Source organism: Manis javanica, chromosome 4 (assembly GCF_040802235.1).
Source record: "Manis javanica isolate MJ-LG chromosome 4, MJ_LKY, whole genome shotgun sequence".
NCBI lineage: Eukaryota > Metazoa > Chordata > Mammalia > Pholidota > Manidae > Manis > Manis javanica.
In genome coordinates this window covers 135,869,290-135,889,758 of record NC_133159.1, presented here as the reverse complement: position 1 = coordinate 135,889,758, position 20,469 = coordinate 135,869,290, and the positions used below count along the sequence as shown (strand labels likewise).

General features: G+C 48.3%; 1 protein-coding gene across 2 annotated transcripts in view; it reads right to left on the bottom strand.

Annotated features, from left to right (window-relative positions):
• SLC6A4 (solute carrier family 6 member 4) overlaps nucleotides 1-20,469 on the bottom strand; it is a 35,656-nt gene that overhangs the window by 7,551 nt on the left and 7,636 nt on the right. Inside the window, exons 2-13 of one of the 2 annotated variants that reach the window (XM_017674110.3) lie at nucleotides 15,721-16,175; nucleotides 13,453-13,587; nucleotides 12,815-13,034; nucleotides 11,843-11,981; nucleotides 11,176-11,310; nucleotides 10,725-10,828; nucleotides 9,597-9,724; nucleotides 8,496-8,608; nucleotides 7,510-7,641; nucleotides 6,383-6,482; nucleotides 4,839-4,939; nucleotides 1,111-1,278 (exon numbers count right to left, since the gene is read on the bottom strand). In XM_017674110.3, the coding sequence (XP_017529599.3) occupies nucleotides 1,111-1,278; nucleotides 4,839-4,939; nucleotides 6,383-6,482; nucleotides 7,510-7,641; nucleotides 8,496-8,608; nucleotides 9,597-9,724; nucleotides 10,725-10,828; nucleotides 11,176-11,310; nucleotides 11,843-11,981; nucleotides 12,815-13,034; nucleotides 13,453-13,587; nucleotides 15,721-16,063 (1,818 nt within the window). In that variant the 5' untranslated portion in view covers nucleotides 16,064-16,175. The remainder of the gene's footprint in view (nucleotides 1-1,110; nucleotides 1,279-4,838; nucleotides 4,940-6,382; nucleotides 6,483-7,509; nucleotides 7,642-8,495; nucleotides 8,609-9,596; nucleotides 9,725-10,724; nucleotides 10,829-11,175; nucleotides 11,311-11,842; nucleotides 11,982-12,814; nucleotides 13,035-13,452; nucleotides 13,588-15,720; nucleotides 16,176-20,469) is intronic. The other variant, XM_073235063.1, reaches the window with a different exon arrangement.

Sequence of the window (20,469 nt, the reverse complement as noted above, 5' to 3'; positions counted from 1 at the left end):
GCTTTCCCCAAATACCACCCTTCACCTTTGAGCTCAGTCCCTACAACGGCACCACCTACACACTTGTAAGTGGCCGCTTCTTCAGGCTCTTCGGCTATAGTAGCCTTCCTGCTATGGCAAGAAGCACAACCAAGTAACAACTTGAGCATTTTCAGTTCTGAGAGTGTGAAGTACAAAGCTGCTGGGAATCCTGGTGGCCTGAGCTACTAACCCTGGCAGCATAGGGGGGAAAATGGCAACTCATCTCTCCCTAACCTCTAGCATCAATTTCTACATTAGCAAACTATTAATACGCTGAGGACAAAAGAGAAGCTGTGCACATGAAAGTAAAAAAGAGCATTGGACCAGGATTCAGAAGACCTGGATTCTAATCCCCCCAGTACTATGTATCCTTGGCCAAGTCACTGAAATAAGGAAATTTTCAGTAGGACTGTTCCCAGCCTCAGTATCTTTGTCCACTACTAGCACCTGCCTATCCACCTTACAAGGTATTTTGATGACAAAATCTACATGAAGATGCTTAGAAAAATAAACACTCTTATACAAATTGTAAGGTTCTGTTATTAATATTTTTATAGCACACTATTCATAACTGAAATATCTGGCTATAATGGGAACTTTTTTCACTCTAGTGGCTTGAGCTAAAACTATGATATTGCTGCAAATCCTTATTTAGTAATGCTTTTTCAAAATAGGACTTGTCACATTGCTCTAATCCACCGTAACCTCCACTTAAATAAAAATTTGTGTGCATCTCCAGACATCTCAGATCTGATGTCCAGGTGCATTGGCAATCAGGAGGCAAAGTAGTTATCTGATAAGTTTAGAATCCTATGCACACCCCAAGCTGTGTGCTGTAATGCACGGAAGTAACAGCTCACTCTTTTCCCATTGTGTTTGAGGTTTATGGGAGATGCCTTAAGATGACAGTGGCAGCCACTGCAGGTCTACACCATGGTGTAGGTATATAAATATGTAAGGTTGAGACCTCCTGGTGAATTTCATGTGGTGAGTTCATCTCCTTTGAATAGAGCACAAGAGAACCCTTTTCTCCCAAAACAATTACCAGCCTGGACACACACAGGCATACACGCACAAACTAGCACGTACCTCCTTAAATGTCCCTGGAGTGATGATCAGCCGATAAGTTATGTATGTGGGGATGCAGATGAAAGACGAAGTTCCTATGCAGTAACCCAGGACGATACTCCAGGGAGGATAATTATATTGGAAAAGGCGTAGCTGGGGTGGGCTCATCAAAAAACTGCAAATGATGAACTAAAACAGAAATGCCAACATTAAGAAACCTTAACAATATCCGTGCAAATACAGTTCTGATACTGCAAATAGCAAATACTAACGCTAAGATAGTTTAGGGAAATTCCCCAAATGGGATTATCCTTGGATGAACTCCGACTTGCTTTGCTCAGGCCCATGCCCAAACGGTAACTGTCAAACAGCCAGTGCTTATCTTGATTCTCCTCCCCAGCCTCCAGCGCAGCCCCCCACACTGGGGATGTCAACGCCTCAGAACATTATTTAAGGGGAATTGCAGCACCCCATTCAGGGCAGAGGGGAAGAGACTGACATCTATGAGGGGTGGTTTGGGCCCCAGCCGGGCAGAGAGCTGCAGAATAAACCAGGTGACCTTTCCACGGCCCCTGGCTGTTGTAAAGCTTCACATTTCTTCCTGCTTTGTTTTCATTTCCTCCAGCAATTTCTTGTCTATGATTTTTTGGGTCAGTTGGAATAAGGTTCTTAAGACTTGGAGAGGACTCAGGCCGCTGGGTATGTGCGCCTTCTCGCCCTCTTCCTGAGCTCTGCTTGCTGCATTCAGCTTTTTAGCTGGGGTTTCAACAAGGATGGCTCTGCCTTGAGGCATCTCAACCAGAAATGACTGCCTGCCACAGGCGCCCATCATGAAGGGAATAAAGGCAGGAAAAAGCAGCTTAACACACTTTTTTACGTGAAAATTTCAACCAAGAAAAATTGTCTGGTGTGTTCCCAGCACTCAGTTTATGACTTTTATTTCAGTTTGGTTTCCAGAGAGAGTGTAAATATCAGTTTTTGCCTAGTAACCACTGTGTGAAATTGTTATTGCTCTTGATTTAATTTAATTTTATTATTTCATAATCATAAAGAAGACAGTAATGCAAATTATTTGTGTGGTTAAACATCTATTTATATCTTTTTTTCTTTGCAGGTAATAAAATGGAAAACTGTTAAACACACATCCATCTTCTGAACAGTGTTATCCTAAGGCCAAGAGGAAGCTTTCAAAACAGGAGCCCATCCAATAGCAAGCCTTTCTCTGGACTCACTCTCCTCAACCACAGACCCAGCTACTAAAGAAGATAGTTGTGGAACAGGTGAGGGGTATGTGTGTGCGTGGTGGTGGGGGTCTGGTTGGGAGCCACCCCTGCTGTAACTTGTCTCATCCTGATGTCGGGTATGTGAGACCCCGTGCAGTCCAGGCAGGCCTCAAGCTCATGTTGTGGCCACCAAGTGTTGCCCCAGACACTCCCTCGTGTGTCCCTGCCTCTCCTTGCTCATATATAACATTTTATTTTCTGTGACTTGGCTTCAGTGAAAAAGAATTCTCTTAGTAAGTTACTCATGTCTACCTAACGCAGCCTTGATCTGTTAAGTAGACCCAGAGTGGAAGACAGAGCTGCCTCCTCTTAACTGGGCACTGGACCACTTGCCTTTAGAGGAAGTGAGTAAAGTGAACATCACAGGAATTATGAGTAATGTGCCTGAACCCAGATCTGTACATGGGTTTTGCTGGGCAAGAAACTCATTGAATGTACACCAAGAGCTCACCCAGTCTACTGGACAAGCAGAGATTCATGAAATGAAAATACTAAAAGCCCAGGGCCAGGATTGGGGTGAGGCATATGAGGCCCTCAGCTCAGGCACAACTTTTAAGGAGGTGCCACAATTTCAGTAATTGAGGAAGAGTATTTTTGTGTAACATTTTAAAGAGACAAGATCTGACAGGGCCAGATTAGGGTAAGGCAAGTGAATGGTGTATAGGGTTGGATCCTATATTTATTTAAAATGCTGACATTTTGTTTATCAGGGATATTTTGCATCCGTTTTTATTTTTAAGCAATACTGAAACAATCAAAATCATATCTATCTTGGTAGCTGAGCTTTTTGGCACCCCCTTACTCTTTACTTTCCTGGTGAGTGCCTCACCTGCCTCTCCCAAGCCTCCCAGCCCTAGGCACCATTTCCTCTCCACCTGGGGAATACTGAAGTAAATAAACAAACAAACATGACTTCTTCCCTCAAGGAACTAATCCAATGTCTTTTTTTCCTTTGAAAAACAAATGAAAGAATTTAAGTAGATTATCGAGAAGCACTGGTAATAAATTAATAATCCATTAATGTCAGGACTTCTGCTTCTAGTAATGGTGGGCTAAGGCAATTCAGACCAGCCAACCCAGTCTATGAAAACAACTAAAACTTCTGGATTTAAAAATATCTATATTTTTAATTTACCTAAAAAGCATCAGTGAGCTGATAAAGGAATAAAGAACTACCTGTCCAAAATCTAGGGGAACACCGGAGCCCAGAGCACTATCTGCTGCTTGGGGCAAAGGTTGGCTTTGGTTTGGGGAACCTCTGGAGTCCAGGGGGCTGGAAGCCCAGGAGGGATTCTGGGTAAAGACAGACATGTGCAGCATTCCAGAGGCAAGAATGAGCACATGCTCCATCTCACAAGTTAATGTCCAGCTGTATGGGTACAAAAAGCAGAAGAAATAAAGGGCTGCCCAGAGAAAACAGAACCCAGAAAGGGCTGTTTTGAAAGAGGAGAAAGCACAGCCACACCCCAGAGGCAGGGGTGTCCCCAGAGACAAGACAAATGGCCTAGATACCTCCTGTGAACTGGGGCTATATGGAAAGAACAGTTCAACAACCTTTCTGGCTCTTAAAGATGAAAAACATTCTCCAAAATAAAGGTACAGATGAATGAAAGAACTGGCAGTTATCCCTGCTGATGTGTGTGGGGTCACTTTACCCCAGGTTGCCTCAGAGCACACTTGGGGTGTTAGCAAGGCACTTGTCCACCTTCAGGCAAACATCTCCCCGAGACAGACACCAGGAGGCAGGGGCACAGGCAGCAGGATGAAGTGAGCACTGAACATGGACTGGCACACAAGCAACCCCTGGGACAGAACTGTCTTACCTGGGTCCTTTGGCAGTAAATGGATTCTACTTTTGACTCAGGTCTGTGTTGAAGACCTTTGTGTGGGGAATCTCTAAGAAAATAACAAAATTACTAGGACCCCTCCCAGGGCCTTCAAGAGCAGCTCAGAAAATCTTTCCCAGGTCTTGAACAGTTTTTATTTGTAATGTGACTTTGGGTTCTTTATTTAACATCGCTAAGCCTCAATTTCTTTAAATAGAAAATGAGGTATTAGAACTATATTACCTCATAGAATTGTTGTGAGGATTAAAGGAGCAATGGGTGTAAATTTAGCACAAAGTCCGCCTGGCACTTAACGTTGAATGCATGTTATTTGTCATTATCACTGTGCAGGGCGGCGCTGTAAGAAGTGCCTGAAGCCTGGACCACTCTTTGGTGCTATGAATCAGAAGAGTGGCATGGCAGAGATGGTGGCCCAGAGGGGACACAAGAGGGCCTTCAATGTGCACGTCATGGTTTTGGCTGCAAAAGTGTGCTCAATTTACAAAATTTCACTGAGATGTACATTTATGATTTGTACACTTTTCTGTATATAAGCTACACTTCAATTAAATTTATTTTCTATAAGTGTATGAGTGAATCTTTCTCCAGGGCCAGGAGGAGAAGGGAAATGACAACTCACCAGGAGAAAGAGAGGGCTGATGGCTACCCAGCAGATCCTCCAGAACCACCCAGGGCTGAAGCCAAGCATTTCCTTCACATCACTGCAGAACTGAGTGATACCTGAAATCACCCAGAAGAGAAAGAGATTGATTGGCTGGGAGACAACGTGGGTGTTCTATGGCTTGATTCTCAGAGAGAGTAGCAGCTCCCAAATTGCCTCACGGGAGGGGGCTCAGGGGCACCAATCTGATCTGCTGGTGGGACGGGCAACTGGTCACCAAACTGTATTTTATGGCAAGCAACATTCTTTCTACATAGAGTGGGAGGATTGGTGGACATTTGGGGAGGGACCTAAAGCCCCCTCTTGGTGTCCACACTGCCTTTCTAAGATCCTGGCATATATTTGATGTTTTTGTTAGTAGAAAAGAAAGTTGAATTTAGTCCAGGAATGGTAAATCAGCTTGACGTTGACTGAACACTGGAAACTTCCAAGAGAAAACTTTAACCACTATATTGTTTGTTCAAATGCCAGATGGAGATCACGGTTCTATAAAAACTCAGTTTCTAAAAAAGTCACTGAGAACTCTGGTGAGAAGTCAAGAAGGAGAAGGAAGGGTGCTCATGTTTGCTTCTCTGAGGGTGCCCAGCAAGCCACGGGCAGGGCTACAGCCAGGCACACTTGTCCTCTGATTGCTGAGAAGGTGGGGAGGCCTTCTTTTTGAAAAAACGGGGCTCACGTGCAACTCAAAATACAGGCCCCCTTCTTCATTATTATGTGTGATGACAAACATGTTAAAACTATTGTATTATCACAGAAACTCAGAAAACAAATACATTTTCAGAATGGAATAATCCCTTCTTAACTGTAGAGATGAAGAGAGGCATCTCTGAGCCTAGTTTTCCTCACCTGCCTGTGTCCTCCCCACCCCTGCCCGGGGGGCTCTTGAGGTCCCTGCCAATGGGCCACATCAGCTCCTGTCTCTGCTCCTGATGGTTTCGCCCTCATCCAGTTCTATCCCTGGATTGGAGAGGGTGAACTGGGGGTCCTACAAAGGCAGATAATCCAAACAGGAGCATTCTTACCTCTGCCCTAAAAGATAAGCTCCTAAACTCTGTCCCAGGTTCTGGAGGGAGGCCTTGCTGGCGGAATTTAAATCGGAGTGGGGGGGCACCCCGTGTAACAGCGGTATGCAGTGCCCTGCAAATGCCCTCACTCCGCACTAGTCCTGTGCTGTCTGCCCAGTTCCTAGAGCCACTTGGGGTCTTAAGCCTCCACGGTGGGTGAGCTACAGGGAATGCTTCAGCCTGTCTCTGCTGGCTAAACATTGAAACTCAGAAAAGAAAATGTCCTCCCAGTAGTACAGGCCATCTGTCATACAGAGCACAGAGGGAATGGGGTCCTGTTTCTGAAAAAGGAACTCAGCTGAGATTACTACACAGACCCGCCAGGAGGTGATGGCTCAGGTACTGCCCTGCCTTTCTTTGATGAAATCAGCTCTTCTCTGTTCTTTGGCTATAGGCTGGTGTAGAAAGGATCATAGCTGGCAGAAGGAGGCATCTTACCATAGAACCAATACACAGCAACCGCTTCTGTCAGGACGACGGTGAGCACCGCAGGCCCCGTGGCGTACTCCTCCAGCAGCTTCACCACGTAGGCACCCCCCTGGAAACGAGATCATGAGCCTGGTTAGGCACCCTCTGAGGGACTGCCTTCTCTTTACAATAGGGACCAAAGAGGCTTCTTAACGCAGGAAATAATTCTGGAAAATTCCCATCTTGGACCTAATAAAGCATTCCAGAGCCTGCCTACTGGACTGGCCCCTTTCATCCCATCAGATGCCTCTTTCTGCCCTTTGGAGCTCTCTCTTCTTTTTTCCTCTCTCCACCAAGCTTTAAGAGACAAGCTCAAAAGGGCCTCTGGATCTGTTTGTCCACTTTCTTCAATTTACTAGCTGTCTACTATGTTCTCTACCCTGGAGAATCCCAGTCCCTAAAGACTGGACTTGTGACGGTCCACAGTGCCAGATGCACAGAGCACGTTGCTCATGGTTTTGCCTTCTGTCCAAACTCACAGGTCCCTCAGGTCCTACTCAAGGTTCCACCATCCTGCTGAAGCTCCAGAGCCACTGGGGTCATGGCTTGAAGATGCACATCTACAAAATCTGCCTTGAGTCAGAAGGACACAAGCCTCGGATGCCTGTGGTTACTATCTGAGGCCTGTTTTTCAGTTTTACAGTAAAACTACCATTGAAGTTTGACTTCACCACCATTGCAAGTTCTCTGGAGAAGACAAAGTGACATTACAAACACGAGATGCCAACCTCCAGCTGTTCCACATATCAGGATGGCAGAGCAATTTTCCCAAGAAAGCAGCCCTAAGGACTGGAAAGAGACTGGAAAAGCAAATCTGAGTTTTTCTCCAGATATTCTGCCAAGGCTGAAGTCTAGTTGGATCTACTGTACAGTGCTAAGAGCCCCCAGACACCATGTACAGATTCTACAAAAAGATCCCACAAGAAGCAACCTTTTTCCTCTTATCTTGGGTGACAAATTTTTAACAGCAGTGACAACCCCTCTTCCTGTGGCCCCAAAGCCAGGGCACTATGGAGATGGAAGGAAGGGAACAGCCTCTCAGAGAATTCTGTTCTGTGAGGGGAGGTTGCCTCAAAGCTGAGGGTGGTGCTACTCACAAAAGTCAGGGTGGTCAGGGAGCCAAAGAAGCAGGTAACAACCACACCGAGCACAAGCCACTCTCGGCGCTTGGACCAGAAGTGTGGAAACTCATCCAGCACAGCTGTGATCACCCCCTCCAGGCCTGCAAACTGAGAGGGATGCACAAACGGTCACACTAGGGGCTTTGGGACAAATCTGTTACCTTCTAGGCCAGGGAACAGGAAGAAGGGTGAAGACTGTCGAGTGACCGGTCAGGCTGATCATGACCAGTTCCTCCTCATCTCTGGCCCTCATTAGAAATAGAGTTCCCTGTTTCCTACTCTCGTGTAGAAGCCATCCCTAAGGACATCGAGGACAGAAAAGATAGCCCATGGACAGGACTTCCGTATGTGAGGTCCCTTGGGGAGACTTTGCTGGCACCAGAAAGGCCAACTCAAAGCTGAGACTCGTCCCACACCTGTAAGTCCAGGACTTAGCCTCTCATGGGCTAAGTCCAGGCGCTGAGCTGAATGCAGGGCAGCAGGGCACCCAGACACAGGGTGACCCACCCGACCTTTAGGTCAAGTACAGCGTACACATGCTGAGCCCCTCGCCTCATTATTCCATCAATGACTCCCTGATGGCTAGTGCGCCTTGGGCACCGAGGATGAGGAGGGAAGGAGGGGCTGGGGGAGCGCCAGGAGGCAGCGGCTGACAGTGTCCGATGGCCGGGGTGGGGAGAGTGGGCCCAGCTGCCGCCTCCTCCCCTTCCCCCTCCTCTTCCTGTCCCCTCCCACGCCTTCCCTCTCCCCTCTTCCCATCCTCCTGCTTCCCCCCATCCTCCCTGCCTCCTTCCTCTCCCCTCTCCTCCACTCCCGCTCCCTCTCCCCCTTGCCCCCCACTCCCTGCTCTCTCTCCACCCCGTCCCCGCCCCCTCTCTCCCCTCCTCTCCTCCCCTGCCTCCTCCCTCACCCCCATCCTCCGCCCCCCACCCAGAGCCAGATTTCTCTCCCCATTCACTGACCGTGCTGTCCAAGCCTAGTGTGATTAACATCAGGAAGAAGATAATCGCGAAGAACGTGGATGCTGGCATGTTGGCTATGGCTTCTGCGTATGTGATGAAGAGGAGGCTGGGGCCTGAGAGAGAGAGGAAGGGGGGGAGCAGGTTGTCCCCGAGGCCGGCCTACAGAGATGTCTCAGAGGAAATCTCGGCCACACCAACAGTTAGAGCTCTTGTCACAAACCTTATGTAAATCAGGCACTGACATCACCAAATGCTGCCCCACACTCCACACCCTCACCTGGCCATCCCAACATCCTGGGAGGCAGGGAGGGAACAGTATCCATCCTGAAAAATGTGTCCCTCAACCAATGTGGGAAATGGAAGCAAATTCAAGATTTGCTACATAAGAGTGGGTTTCCACTATATAATAATCCAGAGCTTTTCTTCGGGGTCAGGACTGAGACCTCTAAAGTCTCAAAGCATTTAGCTTTGTCTGGTGTCTTCAGCTCCATAACAGCAGGAAATGTTAAACTGATTTCAGAAAAGTCATAGAGGCCTCAGAATAAAGACCTCCCACTATTTTAAAGTCCTTTTTGAAAATGTGAGGGACATGTCCTCAGCCTCTCATGGGCTAAACAGGGGTGCCTCAGTTTAGAATGCAGAAGTGATCAGACCACTGCATCAGGTCTGGGCTTCCATCCACAAGATGCAAGCACCTCTGTTTCAACACCTGCCACTCTTTTTCCATGAAAACCTCACAGTAGAGTAGAGACTATGCCATCTACATTTTCTTTTCTGCAAGGAAAACTCTAAGGTTTAGTAATCATTTGCTTACCAAACTTGGACCCATCACCAGACCCACTGGTTTTAAAAACCATCGTCCAAGTCATATTTCCAAGCCCATAGTATAGTCAAGTCTCGGAAATGGGCTCCAGGGGAGCTGCCTCATCCCCAGCATGGCCTAAACACATGGAAAGGGCTGAGATCTCCAAGGCAGTAAGTTTCTCTAAAACCTCTAAAAACATTTAGAAATGATGCAGAAGTTAGATGTTTGTAAAGACCCAAAGAGCAGCAAAGCGATCCAGTGCGAGCAGGGGACCTAAGCAGGGCCCACAGTCCTACCTGCGTCCCTGGCCACCTCAGATACATCTTCGTTCCTCATCTCAGCCATGTACCCCAGTACCGTGAAGATGACAAATCCTGACACAAAGCTCGTCATGCAGTTCACCGCACTGGTCACCAGGGCGTCTCTGCAGCGGAAAACCCAGGGGGCTGAGGCATTTCCAAGAGGGAGGCTAAGAGGCGTCTGCAGCTGCAGCCAGGGCGAGCCTCCGGGCTCTTCAGGGCTGTCCTGGTTCCCCTCCCAGCACCCGGCTTCTCTGACTAGTTGGATGATCGGCCTTGAGGTACAAGCCGCCATGACCACAGTGCATGGCATGGGGAGAACATCAGGTCAGGAGGGATCTTAAGCGATGGTCCTCTTGTGAACCAGCACAGCTCGAACCTCTTGATTTCAAACAAGGCTTGCTCTGAAGCAGGCCCTGGGTTGCAGCGGGCCAGAGGGGGCCGTGGCCTCCCATCTGCAAAGTCCTCAGTTTGAGATTTTTGACATTATGTGCAAATGAGGTTACAAACTACCACACAGACATCCTGACACTTGTAAAAGACCTCATCATACAACTCCAGGCTGGTGTCCCAGTGCAAGTCACATTGCTTAGGGTGTATGTGAATTCCTTTTTTTAAAAAAGTGAACTTTATAATTATCTGATAATACCAGATTGAAGATGTGTGATATTTAAATCATAATTGTTGCAACACTCCCTGTTTAATCAAAATTTCTGAAATAAGATGTTGCCACAAAAATTACAGCATTTTGTGTTGGCCAAAGTAGTTCAATCATTATGCTCTTAGTGTGTATATTCACAAACAAATTATCATATCAAAATTTTTGTTGCTAGACATGTTAACAAGTTAAATCTAAACATTTAATGTATGTTGTAATTTTTGTGAACCTTCTTTGGAAATTATTTATTTATTTTTTGCATAAAGAGACTCTCACAAAATGGAAAGCGGCCTGGTCTTGCCTCTCTTAACCCCTGAGTGGTCTGGATGGTTGCTCTGGCCATAGGTGCTTTGTAGCACCCCTAAGGGTTAGAATGTCAACATGTCTGAGCTTTAACACCTTCTTCCAGACCAGCTGACTTATGCTGACCCCACTTTCAACTTTGCTTGGGGACCCCAGATACTCACTGGTAACAGTTGTTGTTGAATTTATTGTAGCTAGCAAAAGCCAGTAGGACCCCAAAGCCAGGACCAAGAGAGAAGAAGATCTGTGCAGCAGCATCCACCCACACCTGGGACACAGCAGAGGTAAGGGTGAGGGCGGAGCCCGGGCCAACGCTGCACACCGGCCCAGCCGGAGCCCCCATGCCTCCCCAGGGCTGTGTGCAGGGAAGAAACACGGGCTCTCAAGGCGATTCCAGCGAAAGCCCCACACCAAGTGCAAACGCATGTGACTTCCCTTCCTGTCATTTAGGCTGAAACCACGGCACTGGCCTCAGCTGGACTCTTCATGCTTGTTTAAAGTGTCACTGCGGGCTTGCCACTGAACCCAAACTTCCATTGTCCCTACTGTCCTGTTCGAGGACTAGGTTCAGTTAGTAAAATGACAGACAGATGCACACCGTTTTCATTATCTTACCCCTGTCTCCAGAAGTTTCTGCCAGTTGGGTTTTAAGTAGAAGAGAACACCCCTCCAGGCTCCAGGAAGGGTGGCTCCCCTCACCAGCAGGACCGCAAGGATGATGTAAGGGAAAGTGGCTGTCACCCACACCACCTGTAAGGAAGTGAGGTGGAAACACAGGATATCATCATGTGGGTGTTGGGGTCTTTTATTCTTGAAAATCTCCAAAAATGATCTTTTTTCTCTGTAATTTTAGGAGGCTGGGTTGTGTGGCAGAATGATCACAGCCTTTAGGACCAGACAAGCATCTGATTCACACCTTGCCAGTACTCACTACCTCTAAACCCACTCCCCATCTGCAGAGTGGGGGAAATAAGAGACAATAAAGTTGCCAGGCTATACAAAGCACTGAACATGGTCCAGGATGGGTTTTCAATAAATTGTTGCCACTATCATTAATTGTGACACTACCAGTGGGTTAAAAGAATTTTTTTAAAATCATATAATGGTTCTTAGGATTGGCCTGTTTCTAGAATTTTCTAACAAATTTGGTGAAGTGAGACTGAGCATCATGGAATGTGTTTGGTGTAGAAAGAAACAATGTCCCCCTGTCTGTGGCTGTCCAGCTACTAAGTTCTGAGTTTGAGATGCTCTGGGGCCTCCTGGCAGCCAGAGTCCCCATCACCTTGCCAGATGTTTTGACGCCTTTCCAGATGCTAAAGTAGATAACAGTGAAGATGAGCATGATGCAGAGGGCAAGCTGCCAGCTGATGCCCCCCAGATCCTGGAGTCCCTTGGACCGGTGGATCTGCAGGACGTGGCGCCTGGAACCAGAGAGAAAGAAAGGCCTGTGAGATGGTCTGACCGGTGAGCTGATGTGCTCTCTGATACCTCCAGGAGGTGCTACAAGCAAAAATGGACACTTGCACTGCAAGGACCAGGGGGTCACTGAGCCTTGGGAAGAGCTGGCATTGGCTCTGCCCTCCTGAAAAAGAGTGTCACATTCAGCCACCGGCCCTGGGAGAGGGCCCAGCCCAGAGGCAGATGTCCAGGTCTCTCCTCTCCTGGCTGGGATCCGACCAACCAGGCAGCATGGCCAGTATGACCGGCTTTGGGTACAAGAGGATTTGTATGTTGGGTACAGGGCTTCTTCTCTGGGCTACCACTGCCTGAAATTCCAGTGTTAAGTACCTACCTACTCCAGGCACCTTCTTCCAAAGGGTAGATTCCACCATGAAGTGAACACACAGAACCAAAAACTATTTGCATAGTTTCAAATGACTGAAGGGGTAAGGAGGCTTTGTTTCCATGACAGCTGGCCAAGAGGCAACCCAGGAGGAAGTGCGGTTGACAGGGGGTAACTCTGGAAAGTGAAGGCAGGGATTGGCCTGGGCACCTGGGGCAGCCTGGCATGGCATGTCGGAAAGGAGGGGGACAGCCCAGAGGGCCAGATCACGGAGCACTCGGTGGCGTCCCCAACTCCAAATCCGGCCCTGCCACTCCCTCCCTCACATTTCCCACCCTGTCCTGGTAGCTCATCCCTCAGAACCCCATCAGGGAGGAAGAAAAGCCCCTGGCCCCCAGTCCCTCCTCAGAGGCTGAGCTCAGGCGTGTGGCCAGCCCCTAACAGACCACCCCCTCACTTACATGCACTTACGTGTAAAATTCTTCTGCGGGAGACGTGGAGTGGAGCGTCCAGCTGACATTGTCCTCGGAGAAGTAGTTGGTGCAGTTGCCTGTGTTCCATGTGTTCCTGCAGGTGGTCCAGGGCAGCTGGCCCGTGAAGGAGGAGATGAGGTAGTAGAGTGCCCAGGCCATGATGGTGTTGTAGTAGGAGGCGATGTAGAAGGCGATGACGCAGATGGCGAACCCGATCCCTGGCGGGGAGGGCGAGCGAGGCCAAGCTTAGAGCCCAACAGGGAGAGACGAGCGCCAGGGCGCTGCAGCCGGGCAAGGCTCTGCCATTCCCGAGGACTCCGGAAGGCGCCGGAGAAGTGGCAATGTGGTGAATTCCTTATATGGATTTATTTGCTAGCCTGCGTGTTTTAGAAAATGTGTGTGTGCTGCTAATGCTTCAACATTTTTCTATTTATTTCTTAACTTTTAACTGCTGTTTATTCTGTTTTCCTTTTACAATCTCATATCACATGAGCAGTCAAACAACTACTGACGCCCTCTTCCAGGGATGCCTAAGGCCTGACTCCAGGAGACCGTCGCTAGCTCCCGCCCACTGATGGAGACCACCACCTCCTCGGAGGACCCACTCACCCCCGCCCACCCAAGCCTTTTAGCTACCTTTGAAGATTGGGCAGATTTTCCTCCATATGGAGATGCATCCATTCCGGTGGTACTGGCCCAGCGCGAGCTCCATGTAGAAGAGCGGGATGCCTCCAAAGACGGCCATGATGGTGTAGGGCAGCAGGAATGCCCCTAAGGCAGATGAAAGACGTGTCACTCCCTGCCCACAGCCCCCAGACAGCCCAGGGAATCAGGACGGCAGGGGTCACCTGAGCGTCAGGAAGCCACCTGTGCTGAGCGGCCTCCCACGGTGCTCCCCTGGGCTCAGTGTTCTGCCAGAAGTAGCAGTAGGCGGAATGGAGCCGAGACTCAATGAAGGAGGCAGGGAGTAAATGGAAAGAAAGGGGCTAGGGGAGTCAGCAGAGCAGTCACAGGGACCAGTTCCACTTCTGACTGCCTGGACGACCCTGTGCTACTTCTCTCTGAACCTCCACTTCCTCTCCTATAAAATGACAGGGCTGAGGGCTGAGGTTCCCAAACCCAGCCATGTATCATAATCAGTGGTGAGCTGAAAAACACCCGAACACCCCCTGAAGCAGAAGCTCTGGATGTGGGTATGACACAAGTTTTCGTGCTCCTCGGGTGCTTCTGATGCAACCAGCACATGGACTAGAGTTTGAGACCCTTGGACATGTCCCCTGTGACACCCGGTACAACAGTTGCAATAATCCAACTGAATTAGTAGCTTTGCTCATCCATATAATCTGCAGCTCCAGCACTGGATTATTGGTAGTTGGTTGTATTTCCATAATTCCATGGAGTCAGAAAAGCTCCTTCCTGGGCCACCTGTGCAAATGTGGCTGCAAAGGGTAGTTTCTCACAGAATGAGAAGGCAGGGAGCTGCTGTGTCAGTGGAGACACCGGTGTCTCTGGGCTCTCATGGCTGCGGCAGAATTTGGGAACACCAAGTTTGGGGGCTGCTCACCTGCAGCCTGAGGTTTAGGCCACAGGGTGGGTCATCTATGATTTTCCCTGATAACTTTCCCTCCCATAAAGTGCCTTGAACCTAGAAACCTGAAGGCATTGAAACTCAAAAAAGTCCCACCTAATTTACAATCTGGCTTGAGAATAAGAACCACACTGTGTTCTCATGGTGGCATTTGTCCAAAGGGTTTGCTTGATTGGCTTTACAGTAGCCAATGAGTGTAAGGGACATATCACCTGTGACCCAGCCCCTCATATAAGGCTCAGGCCAAAGGTGCGCCTCCCAAGCTGGAGATAAGATGATTCCAACTTCTGCACCTCCCAGCCAGGGAGCACCTGGCTTCCTGGAAATGCCTTTGCAGCTCCATGGACCATGGTGCTTAAAAGATGTAGCAAATTCAGGCAAATCTGTGTCAGGCCATGGAGCAGACACAAATGAATTAAGCTCCAAACCTCATATTAGCTGCCTTCCCAAATCTGTTGCCAGAACTCCTGTCAAAATGTGGACTGATTTGGACTCCCATTTCTCATCCTTTCCCTATTCAGATGACAAGTCCAGTGTCATCCCAGAGGCCCCATACCTCCTCACTCCTCTCTCCTCCTCTACTTTCTGGGGCTCCCATATTCAGGCCTGCAGTCAGCTACTATTTTTGATAATCTACAAGTTAACTGCTCTGGAAGCGTTAGGGGTAGAAGGAGAAACAAGAATTAGTCTCTGGCTTTAAAAATCTTAACACTCTTATAGGAGATATAAGGTATATCCATGTATGGTCTGGGATTGCATTAACAGCATGCTGTGACTAGGTTCAGCTCTGTATCATGCCCAGATTGTAATTTAAGACTCTGGACCTGAGCTGACACCCTTCTCTGACCTCACACAGGTGCAGAGGCCCAGAAGGGCCTGGGACCCTGGAGCCACTTGCCAACTTTTCCTTATGCAGATCTAACATGTCAGGACTCCCGAGCAGAGGTGCCCGCAGGAGTGAAGTCACTCAGCACCACGCTGCTGCCTCCCCCATCCTCATTCTGTTTGGTGGAGAGCAGAGCTTGGCTAATGCCGGGGTGCGAAGGGACTCTTCCACAAATGAAGCACTAGTGATGCTGAGAATCTGGTGAGGCGCGGTTTGGGGAAGCTTTCGTGCAATTTCATAACCTAGAAAGCCTACAAGATCCTGACTTCAAGTTTTGGCTTAGTGGAGATCTGTCTTCTAGACTAGCTTCAAAGTCTAAGCAATCATCTCAGACTCATATCAGTTACACAAGACAGAAAAGACATGATTTATCCTCTGGCCTCCCAAGAGGATGTACAAACCACCCCCACTTGTGGCCCATGATACTGACCCCCTCCATTCTGGTAACATATGTAGGGAAAGCGCCAGACGTTGCCCAGGTCCACAGCATAGCCAATGACAGAGAGGAGGAAATCCACCTTCTTGCCCCAGGTCTCCCGTTCCCCTTGATGAACCTCAGCCACTAGGGTAGTGGTGGCCGCTGGGATGGAGCGCTGAGTGTCATCTCCTGCACCAGGGCTCGGGACTGCTGAGTACCCATTGGAGATTTGGCTGGACCCTGCCTTATCCCCAGGGGCAGGGACACGCTTCTGCAGAATGCCATTTTCCTGACAATCTTCTCCATCCTTACATGCTGACAGCCCCTTCTGGGAATTTAAGGGTGTGGTCTCCATCCTGCCGTCTAGTAGAATGTACTGATGCCCATCTGCCAAGGACCTGAACTGGGTCCTTGGTGTTCAGGTCTTTGGATGTCCTCCGAGCTTTATATCAATGGGATTGAGAGCTCTGTTGGAAAGGGACACAGAGAAAACAGAACAGAAGTGGCATTTTACTTGTTTTTGGTATTAACTCATCATACCTCTTAAACTACACTCGTTAGTGGAATTACAAAGGCATCCGTTAAATGTGAGACATTCTGCTATATAAGCGTCAATAAAACCAACGGTGTTTTTCAACCTATACAATGCATCAGATAATAATTAATTTGAAAAGGAAAAAACAAAATGACAAAACAAAAATAGCAGATCGCCAAGGTCTTACACAGGCTCTACTTCACAAAACATTGACCTCACTCGGAGAGCTGGAATCTCACCCTGGAGTTTACCAGTAACTCAGTAGAGGGCTCACTTCCACAAAGCTTCACAGAGCACTTACTTTGTCCTGGATACTGTGCTGCAAACAGAATCCCAAATGAAGCAGCAGATAAATGCCTGCGGCTAGATGAGGACGGTCCTCTCCATCACTTAGGCTGAACTCACAGTATATTTCATATAAACTATAAATATGGCTTAAAAAGGAAAAAGAGCACAGGAGGCGGGAGCAAAGACCACCCTTGGTGAGGCACCCCTAGCTCCTCAGCTGCAGACCCTTCCCGTCTCTCTGTAGTCTAGCGCTTAGAGACCTCTGGGCAGATGCTGGCTGCTGCTGGCTCCCCTTTCTACTCCCCGTGATGTCTCTGCAAGTCTGATGGCCTTAAACGGCACTGCCACTCCCAAGCAACCCCCAAGGCTAATCGGCTTGTTATCCTGAACAGTGGGCAGGCGGGGTCACTTCCAGTCCTCACCGGGAGAGCTGGGGAGAGGAGCACGGAGGTTCCAGGGGCTGGCGTGGCTGGTGTCTCTGTCCCTGCACAGGCCGGAGGGGCGCTGGGCCAGAGCCACCATGCCTTCGCATCACTGCTGTGGGCCGGGCTGCAGCGAAGGCAGCTAAGCTCTGGACATGGAGGTCTGAGACATCAAACATGGGGTAGAAATCTGAGCTTCCTGGACTTTAAACCCATGGACTGTTGTAAACCAGTAAGAAGCCAAGGCCTTTTAGCTATCTTCATTTCTTCTGGGCCTGAACCCTTGAAACAATGTGGGAGTTGAAACATGTTTCTGCTTGGCTCAGATCACTTCATACCTTTCCAGAAATAAATGTCCAGGGATGACTGCAAAGATCTGAGACAGTCAGAGGATGGCTGAGAATTGGTAGCTCATAAAAATGACAGTGTATGTCTCCCACCCATTTGGGGTTTTCAATGACTACAGCTTAACTATCCACATGTGGAAATGTGAAGACAAAAATGTAGTGAGTAAAAAATTAGAACACAAATAGATTCACACTGATGACTATGCACATAAATATTGGCAAAGATTAGAAATGAAAACACCAGGGATGCAAATAATAAGTTTTGTGTTCACTGACTTCTTTTTTTCTATAAAAGTAGAAAACAAAGATTTAAAAGAGATTGACTATTGCCAGAAATATCACCAAAACAAGAGAGGAATCAGCTCTATAGAGCTGTGTGTGTGTGTGTGTGTAAGGGGATGAGGAGGAGGTGCTCTGGGTTCTATCCTATCTACCTATTTGGTACCCCCACTCCTACCCTGGGCTCAAGGATTCAAATACTTCTCATAGAAGAATACGAATTTCTGACAGAGAAGGGTCTACATCGAACCCCAATCTTCTCATCTTCGCACTGCAGTCCAGCCTCCCCCTGCTCCTCCCTTCCCTGGGACCTCAACTGGACTTGATGGACTTTTAAAATAGCCACATATCCTCTCATCCACCATAAGTAACCACTTAGCAGGCTAAGGGGTTTTTTTTTTTAAGTTTTTTTTTTTCAAGAGATGATGGGATGTCAATGTGCTTAAATACACAGCTAAATTAAACCTGAACTTGGCAGTGTCTACTCGTGTTGTTTGAAGAAACTCCTCTTCTGTGCTTCTCTCCAGCCTCTATAATGACATGTTTTCCACAGTAAACACTGGAGAGCTTGAAGACCAGGTGGCAGAGATACAGTGTCACCACACGTGGCCGTACGGCACTCGGCTGGCAGAGCCAGCCCATGACCAGGGGCACCCCCTTCCCTGATCTTTCTCCATCTTCAAAATCAAATGAAATTAAATGTAGGAAATTTCTGTAGGATCTTCTATCTTTCATACCAAAACTTTCCTCTCTCTTAAACAGAAGCTCAGAGATCAGTTGCATCACCCAGCTGTTCTCTGGCTGGCTCACCACGGTCTGCGGGGGGAGTGTCATCCTCTGAGGAATACACTGGGGCAGGGATAAACCTTTGCCATGCTAGTGGCCCCATCACCTTCCTGCTGCAGACGCCCCATGATTTCTCTGCACTTCATTTACTTTCTCCTTTCGGGCATTCTGCAGGGCAGCTGCAAAACATGGTGGCGAACCTTAGGGGCAATGTGTGTCCTTCCAGACCTCAGCACGAGCAGCTCCTAGAAGAATAATACACTATTCTCTGCTTTTGTTCTGAGCATTACAAAGATCTTGTTTCCTAAGATACCCCCAGCAATTAAGAAAAAAATTTATCAAGAAGCTGAAATGGCCCAAGTCATAAGAAACCATAAGAGCATCTCTCAGCCAACTCATGACTTCAGGTCGCATCTCCCCAGGGGCTGGGCTCTCCCCACCCAGCTCTGCTCTCTTGGGTTCTCCTATAGTGCTCCCACCCCGATCACAGACTTAGGGGTGCGAAGAGATAAATTACAGCCACTGGAAGCCACCAAACAGGCAGGATACACACATCTCCTTTAGTTCAACTCCCTCCTCTGCCTCTTCCAATTAGAAGCAGACTCTTCCCAGTTACTACTGGATCAGCCTGGCCTGGGCCCCTTCTGCCTATAGGATGCTGCCTGTGGCTCCTGGACTCCTTTCCCACTTTTTTGATTCTACAGAGCACTGACCAGCTTTTCCTCACAGACCAGCAGATAATGGCTGAGAGCAGGCTGGCCCAGGAATATAGAAATAAGAGTGGTTGCAAAGGTTGGTTTCTGAAAATGCTCTCTGGAAAGCTTTCTTTTATAAAAGGTATTTTTATCCTGCTGAGTAGAAAGATTGCAAACGAGGTCATATTATAGCTGTGACCTCCTCCAAGCATGCTTTGAGTTTCTCCATGGCCAGAAAAAGCTCCAGAAGCCTTCCTTTGCACCTTGAGTGTGTGCAGCTGTCCTAGGCTGGGCAGGTGACAGGCTGTGGGTGGTGCCATGTGACCAAGCCCCTCGGTGGGACCACACACTGGCACACAGCAGCCTCATCCCCCTTGTCTCTACAAACGAGCGGTAGCAGAGTGGTACAGGTGACAGGGTTGAGTCCACTTTCTGTTTACACTCCTGCTTCCTCTCGGCCCCAGGGGTGGGCTAGTTCACTCCACCTCCCCCCTAGCAAAAGGGGTTGCTTCTATTTAAACTTCTCCTGATCAAATCTCCATTCCTCTTTAAACAAACTCTGCCTCTGTAGCCAGGGGAACCAGTATTTGAACAGGCATGTAATTATAGTGATTAGTCATGAAACCGCCCAGGCCTTTGGAAATGCCCATGACCCTCCTTGTCTGTTTGACACCCATCAGCACATTCTATGCAGAAATGCTATAGAAATTTTGAACTTTGACTTCACATATCGACATCTAAGTGAGTTCATTTCTCAGGACACTCAATTTTCATTTTCAAAAACAAAACAAAAGCCAGCATGAATGTGTTTACCACTGAGATAAGATTAATTATAGATCATATAGCCAAATGGCAATTTGCATTCTTATTCAGAGAGGAAGTCTGAAGTTGCCAAGACACCTACCCAGGATGAGAGGGGCTGCGGGCTCAGGTACCTCCTGGCACAGCAAACACTGAGCCTGGCCCTCTGCTACAGGGCAGCACTGATTCAGCAAAGGTGCGTATTCCTACTATGTGCAAGGCTCTTGGAGACAAGGCAGGCACAGTCCTGCCTTTATGGGAATTCATGGGACAAGGCCAAAACCTGACTGGGGAGAAACAACAGTGCATGTACTTAAGGAGGGCCAGGCTGGTGCTGCTTCTAGGAGCCGCTGCACGTCCTGTGGTCAACAGATTTCTGCTGACTTGACGCCGCCCATTTAGACCCCTCACATTGCTAGCTCCAAAGCTGCCCTTGGGTTTTAATAGTCTTCCTTTTGCTGCTAGTACACAGTACACAGGACGCTGGCCTTTAGTCTGCTCTGGCTCACAGTCTCTCCAGTATAAGATGGCAGTTCATATCTGTCTTTGCTGAAGGGACTGCTGAGGTCTCTGATGTGTGCAGTGTCACAGGTCACAAGCCACAGAGA